Source organism: Rhipicephalus microplus, chromosome 10 (assembly GCF_043290135.1).
Source record: "Rhipicephalus microplus isolate Deutch F79 chromosome 10, USDA_Rmic, whole genome shotgun sequence".
NCBI lineage: Eukaryota > Metazoa > Arthropoda > Arachnida > Ixodida > Ixodidae > Rhipicephalus > Rhipicephalus microplus.
In genome coordinates, this window is record NC_134709.1 from 29,210,181 (window position 1) to 29,217,588 (window position 7,408).

Below are 7,408 nucleotides of genomic sequence, written 5' to 3' on the forward strand. Positions count from 1 at the left end.
CCGAAGAGAGTAGCGTGGATGCAGGTGCGCCAGCCTGAGAAGACAACCAGAATGCGTCTGCCGCGGCTATGACATCACTTTTCAGGAATGGGCTGACCGGCGAGGCACGCGCAGTCACTGCTCCTCGCGCATGCGCAGCCCGCACCTGTAGAACGTGAACACTAAACCACGTTGGTTCGTCCAGTGTAGCTAACGCTACAAAGGTAATTGGCTTTCGCCTTCATGTTGTCTTAGGTAAATGAAGAATGGGCTGTGTGACGTTTCTTTTTTTTTCTTCTATAAGTTGCATCCAATAGCTGAAGCGCAGGGGTACTTAACGGCGGCTGTTGAGGCCCTGTCATAGTCTTACCCCCGTATTCACAAACGCTCCTCGACTCGACTTTCACCCTTCACTTGACAGAGTTGCGCACTGCGGCGCTGCTCGGCTGAAATGACGCTGCACTACTCAAGAATAGCAGCAAATTATCACTTATATGCAGTGACTTTCTCTGCCTACAGATGGCGCTGCCATCGGCTTTTTCAAGTTTTTTTTTACTGACCCTGTCCAGGAGGACAGTGAGAGGAAATGGGCAGTAGGAGTACGGAATAGAGTGCAGGAAGCTGAGACGTCGATGTGGCAGGCGGCTATGGAGAAGAAACCCAGTCTGGCCCTATACAGAGCTCACAAGACCACCGTCTCCGCCGAACGATTATACGACAATAATGTCGGCAGTGCGTTTCTGTTTGAGGCCCGTGCTGGAGCGCTCCGTACCCAGGTGTATCGCCATCACTTCGACCCGTCGTTGGCCGACGGCACTGTACAGTGCAGGACATGCGGGAAAGACCAGGAGAACATTGAACACCTGGTGCTTCACTGCGAATGCCTGTGTCCCCGTCAGACAGATGGCGCCACACTACCGGAGGCACTCGGCTTTGTGAAAGACTGCGGCGCACCGGGAGGCGACAGCCGCGATACTAACGTACACCCCCTGGCAGCGACAGCAATAACCAAAGCAAGGCTTCTACAGTGGTGGTCAAGGAGACAGTGAACAATTGTGATGTTCATGGACCTGGTGTGATTTTTCTTTCCTTTTTTTCTCATTCCGGTCAGGACACTAAAAGGTGCCCCCCCGGTATAAAGGGGAAGACCACAGAGATCATCGTCATCATCATCATCATCATCATCATCATCATTATCAAGTGAAGGTTGAGCGTTGAGTGAAGGGGTGTTCTAGAATACGGGGGTTAGTTTTACGCAAAGGTAGCGAAGGGCTATCGGTTGACGCGTGCAGCCAGGTCAATAGCCTGAGACTGCTCTGCGCGTGGCTTACACGTCACGGGCCACGCGCCTCACTTCTTTGTCTTTGTGGCCAGCTGGCCAAGAGTGGCGTGGCGCTGCGCAGTATTTGGTACACCAGTAGTGCGAACTTGACACATCGCTCGACGCCTACCAGCCAAGTGGCTACAGGAACGGCATTCGCCCGCGTTCGAAAAAAAAAGAGTCGCCGACAGTGGGTGTGGGCCACGGTAGAAGGCGAACAAGCGTTGGAGCTCGCCGGGTAAGTGATCGTGTGGCGTCTCTCCTCGACTTTTCGGAGGCTATAGAACGCGGTAAAGACTACAACTTCCGTGTGACGTCAGCTAAACAAAGCCTGCCACTCTCTTCTTTTTTTTTACCTGAATCGCCGTCCTATCGATGCAGCGAGTCAGTGTTATACGTAGTCTGGAGCTCTCGATACGTGTATGTTCTGTGCTGCTTCGTGTACAGAGACTACAACGCTGCGCTTTTTAAATTTCGGTATGCGAGTTGGGAATGATATCAATTGCTGGGGCTTCACGCCACGAAACCACGATATAAAAGACGGTGTAGAAGAAAGGTTAAGAAACCTACACCTCCTGTAGTTCTTTTACGTATACCTAAGTCTAGGCACTCATACTAATAACAATTTGTCCCCATCGAAATACGGCCGCCGTGGCCGGGATGTGATCCTGCGACCTTTGGGTCAGCCGTGAAGCACCTATCTGCTAGGTTCATTGCGACGCAAGTCACCTGCTTGGAGGGCTGTCAGGGCTTGGAGGGCTTGGAGGGAATACTGGTCAAATGGTGGTTTAACATGTCCTGCAATGGTACTTCTAATGTCCTCTCCTCGGACTTTGCTGACGCCACTTTCCTCCCAAAGCCTGAGGCTTTTATACGTGATCACAACGTCCTGGGTAAAATTCTGGACTGGCCTGTGGCTTCCGCAATGGGAAGAGTATTCACGCTGTGGAGTTGGATTGAAGCACGCTGGTCTGCCAGCCCTTTCGAACTTGTGATGTTCTTATTTGATCAGAACCCTTTCATTACAATATATTGCCAAACAAAAGGAGGACATTTTTAGGCCTCATTTTTTGTGTGACACAACGTTAAATAGTTCCTAAACCCCCTAAGATCAAAATTTAGTTGTGCTGTTAACTGTAAACGCACCTGATATCATATTCGTGCAACCTGAAATTTGGGTGCATGTTAAAGAACTCCTGTGGGTCGGAATTCCCGGAGCCCTCCACTACGGAGGTTAAACCCGACAAATCAATCAATGAATCAATCAATCATCTTTGTGCAAGTTATTCGACGATTGACTCATGCATGTGCAATCGCTATAATCGATGTGCTTTACATCGATTATTAGGCGCGTTTCCTCAATCCTATGCCCGTACAAAACTGCGTATTTGTCAAATTTTGGTGTGCACTCACACTCTCAACAATGTAAAGTAAGATGAGAAGACTAGCCTTCGCTGAGTGGTCTCTCATGTTCCCATAATCACTGTTTATTGCAGTGACCTCTCTTGTTCTCACTCTCTCTCTCTTTGCCAAACCCTCTCCTGTAGGCCGAGCCGCAGCGTTAAGACCAGGAACAGGGTCATTCCAAGCCGCAAGCCTTGCCGGAAGCGAAACCACCACTAGCAATTGCGATGACGTCTTCCTCAAGGGTCGCGGTAGTGCCCAAGCAGCAGCCATCTGTCTTGTCTCAGTGGCACGCCGTTGTCTTCTACTTCGTGTTGGTGTTCGGGGACCGTCTGCAAAACCCTTACGAGTACAAGCTGTACTACTACAACAAACTAGAGCAGACGGCGATTGCGCAAATCTACGCTGTAGGAGCTCTCGGAGGCTGCTTCGCCGATCTCTGGGGACGCTCGGTCGCCAAGCGCGTGGGCTGGAAGCTCTCCGCGCCGCTCCTGCTGGCACTCCTCATCCAGTCCTGCCTGATGAAAAAGACCGACCACCTGCAAACACTGATGATCTCGAAGATGCTGGCTAAGGTGAGCGACATTTTCATTCATTCATTCATTCATTCATTCATTCATTCATTCATTCATTCATTCATTCATTCATTCATTCATTCATTCATTCATTCATTCATTCGTTAATTCATTCATTCACGAATACCCCAAAGGTCTCAAAGAGGCATTGTGTAAGAGGGTTCAGATACAAATGTATGAACATTGTATTGTAATAGCGAAAGCAAAGGCAAATGCACAAATGTAGGAGCAAGGTAGGTCAACATCGCGAACAATGGCAAGTGCCACATACTAGGTGTAAGAATGCAGCTAGTGATAGCTGAGGTTAGGTTACAAGACATTACCATCCAGAGCCTGTTCGACCTTAGGAATGAATTACGCAACAAACAACTTGCGCAGACTGCCGGTACTAATGAAATAAGGCAAAAGGAGGCTTCTGTGCTGAAAAAAAAAGAAATCACTCGGAAGAATTTTTGCGTAAGAAATATAGAAGCTAGGAAGCGTAGGTTCAACACGTGATCACGTCGTCTCAAGCTCTAGTGTCACATATCACAGGGCCCACCACATGGTTTTAGGTAAAGAAAATGGGTTCTAATGAAACGTTTGCTTCTCGCACTCGCAGTGTCAAACAGTTTGGATGATTGGTCATGGTTCCACAAGTGCGTTACACGAGAATATCAGATAAGATAGTCGCAGAACGGCTATCAAAATAGCAACCCATCCTCCCCCCATCCCGAGGTAACGTATCTTCCAAACTTCGATAACAACACACACTTTTATTGTGCGGTTCCATCGATTCGCAGTTTCGGCTTGCAACTTCCTTGTGTACGGGGCACATTTAAGTGCCCTCCACATTAGATAGGTTGCCTCGGATGTTTGGTATCATGCATTCTACGGGAGTGTTTCAATAAGAAAATGGCTTTGATGACCGTCACATTTAAGATATATCACCGTGTTCAGACCACAGCAATCTGATACCCGCACCTTTTTAACTTTTCATGCTGTTCCCGTCATGACCTTGGTGAAGATCTGCGTGCTCACGCTGTTTCCACTGGCCGCGGGTCAGTTCAGCGCCCGCGCCACGCCGCCAGAGTTGGCCATCATGATCGGCATTGGCTTCATCGGCATCGTCTCGGGCGTCATTGGCAGCATACTCTGTGACGTCATCTACTTTGACTGCTTCATCATGTTCCGCATCGCCATCTACGTCCTGGGCGCTCTGTTTCTCTTCCACTGGCTCGCTCCGCCCTCGCAGCCTATCAAGGACCTCGTGGAGCCATATCGGTCCGACCGCATTGTCACCATCGCCGTGCTCTCCTCCGAGGCAGCCCTGTGGTGCTGCAGCACCATCGTCGAGGCCTTCTGGGCGCCCCTTGTCAACCCATCCAACATGGACGTCGGCCTGCTGTACGCCATGTACTGCTTCTTCCACGTCTTTGGGGGCTGCTTCTTTCGGGTGACCCGGATGATCCGGGCGACACCCCGCTACACCCTGACCTTGTCATGCCTCCTGGCGGCCATCGGCATGTTCTTCGCAGCGGCAGCCATGCCCCTCTATCCGGACTCGGTCTTAGTCATCGTCATGGCCATGCTGGCCTTCCACTTCTCCCTGGGTCTGTGGGGCGCCGCGCTGCGCAAGCTCAGGAACTGCTCCTCGCTGTCGCCCCAATACGAGGCCTACGCCCGGTGCGTGGGACGTCTAGTAGGGGCCGCCATGTTGATCGTGAAGAATGAGTTCGACACTCAGTACCTGACCGGCGTGTTCACCCTATGCTGCCTCTTCGTTCTGATCGCGCTTATGCCCGTGCAGTCGCTGGCCCGCTGGAAGCAGAAGTCTCCGGTCATCCAGGTTCTGAGGTCCATGGCTGGTCACTCGTCTACGGCGTGACGAGGGAGTTCGCAATCCGAGATATGTTAGCTGAGGCTGAAAAAACAACAACAACAACATCGGATTCACTTGGACGCTGACTGCACGATACTTAACTGCGTAAGGGGATGGGGAAAAGGAGTGTTTGGGTACAGCACTTTTGTTAGCAAGTGAAGTGGGGCACATTGACTAAAAAAACTTGCTACACAAAATGTGACCATAAAAAATAAGGTGTCGTATGTGAAAAACATCGACTTCATCGTGGAGTGTTTGTAAGCAGGGCAAGTTTTTTTTATCCGGACCTGAAATACTGCATCTATTGTCAGATGGTTGGTCTCAAGCCTGACCCTCGGCTTTTTCTGGCAAAGCCTTGGACAGAGCGAGCTAAATTCTTGGGGCGTGGCATCTGAAGTGCCACTGTAGAAGTGTCGAAAAGGACCCATTTTGTTGAACAGAAAAGAAGGCACAAAAACTACTTATATGTGCAATTGTGTGTAGTGGTTGGTATGAATAGTGCCGGCCCCCAGGACTTAGAGAGTACAATAAAGCTTGTTTTCTTTCAGTTTACACTAGCTATCCAATCAGCCATTCTCATTTGGCTGCTCAAAAACCAAGTATTATTTCCTGGCATAGATGAAGTTAGCAATCAGTTGATAAATGGCAACTACTTCTTGTACTCATTAAGAACATGCAAATCGATATTGTAAACATTCTGCATAGGGAGGTCATTATAACGACGCATTCTAATCAATAAAAACCGACACCGGTGATATTACCTCAACCGATAAGAGCAATGCGTGTCTAGACGAAAAAAAAAACGCGATGATGGCGTGGCACCGTTCGTTCAGACTCCAGAGAAAAAAAAATTGGCAGATGACGCGTACGATAGAAATCAATGTTAGGCGAAGCATGCCGAGAGAAGATGACTGTGGGGTAATTTTTTTCGTTGAGTGAAATGTTATGAGAGGACGCTAATGGGTTGCACAAATACTGGACCGCACAGACCTATGTTGAACGGTCCCATATGTTTTACATAACTAGCTGTTCACAGTTTCGTAACGATGTCAACAGTAACACGAGTATTACCAACACCAGAGGCGGTAAACTATTACGTAGAGCTTGTGCTTGCGAGAATGGTAGCCCTAAATATGGCTTTGTAGATCAACTTCAATGGATGGCGCTTAAGTATAATAGAAAATAACCCGACGTCATAGCTGTGTCGTTAAAGTGCATAGAGAATTCTTATAAAATTAGATGGGCAGCAATGCAACCACAGTTGAAGTTTCACCCATATTATGTCAGCGTATGGGTATTTTTTCCAAACGAATTCCGATACATGGCATGGCTCCGCGGTAGAATAATCGAATTCCTAGCAGAGTGCTTGGGTTTAATTCCTGTTGGGAGCATAACATATATTCCTTGCATTCGTCGGGTCGACGCTGTCGATGCCATTTTTTTCTAAAAGCTCTCGCACATGGGCATTCGGCATGGGGTGGAAAAAAGGGCACCTGCCTCCCATGAGCCACGCCAGCTTTTACCTCCACCCAAGCGGCACCCTCCTACACACGCCACGATGCGAAACACTTGAACTGAAATAAAACAGCGCGCGGTAAAAACACAAGCTGATGACGTTGACAGAACTGCACGCATCCTGTCAACTTGTGTTCCATCTCCCATGCCGTCTTATTTCAGTTTCAATGTCATACCAGCTAGCTACCTTGTGCACAAAGATGTCAATTATAATATAAGCTGCTCCCCCCCCCCCCGAAAAAAGAAATCTAGCCACGCCTCTGCTCAAAACGTCCCTTGCCTCACGAGGTGGAGTCGCCATCGCTCGTGGAGCAGGCAAAGCGTCTGCATTTTGAGCATGAGCTCCGAGATACTGGGTGCGCTGTAGCGTTTTCATCGATCCTTAAGGTTTCAGGCAGTAGTTCACAAATGGCAGATGGCGCGAAAATTTGGACCGCGTCTCTTTCATTTCTGAATAATAAAGTTTACTTCTTCTGCTCCTGCCATTGAAAAAAAAAAGTGCCAGTTACTCTAGAGGGTGCTAGGCAAGAATAAACGCATGCAGTCGTTGCTTTCGAGAGTGCATTCTTTTATAACCATGCTGGCTGTCAGAAAATAAAAAAAAAATAAAATACCGCGTAGCAATAGTTCGCACGCTTGAAAAATTCAATGCGCCCACACGATAAAGTCAATAAATTCATTATTTTCAATGAACAGGAAATACCTTAGTACGAACTTTGTTTTTTCAAGTAGGAATGATACCCAACCGTCTGG

General features: G+C 48.6%; 1 protein-coding gene across 1 annotated transcript; it reads left to right on the forward strand.

Moving 5' to 3' along the window:
• Positions 1 to 1,413: 1,413 nt before the first annotated feature.
• On the forward strand, positions 1,414 to 5,687 carry LOC142774672 (molybdate-anion transporter-like). Its single transcript, XM_075875339.1, has 3 exons — positions 1,414 to 1,538; positions 2,848 to 3,279; positions 4,286 to 5,687. Exons 2-3 carry the CDS (start codon positions 2,932 to 2,934, stop codon positions 5,144 to 5,146), a joined length of 1,209 nt encoding a protein of 402 aa, XP_075731454.1. The 5' UTR covers positions 1,414 to 1,538; positions 2,848 to 2,931; the 3' UTR covers positions 5,147 to 5,687.
• Positions 5,688 to 7,408: the final 1,721 nt, after the last annotated feature.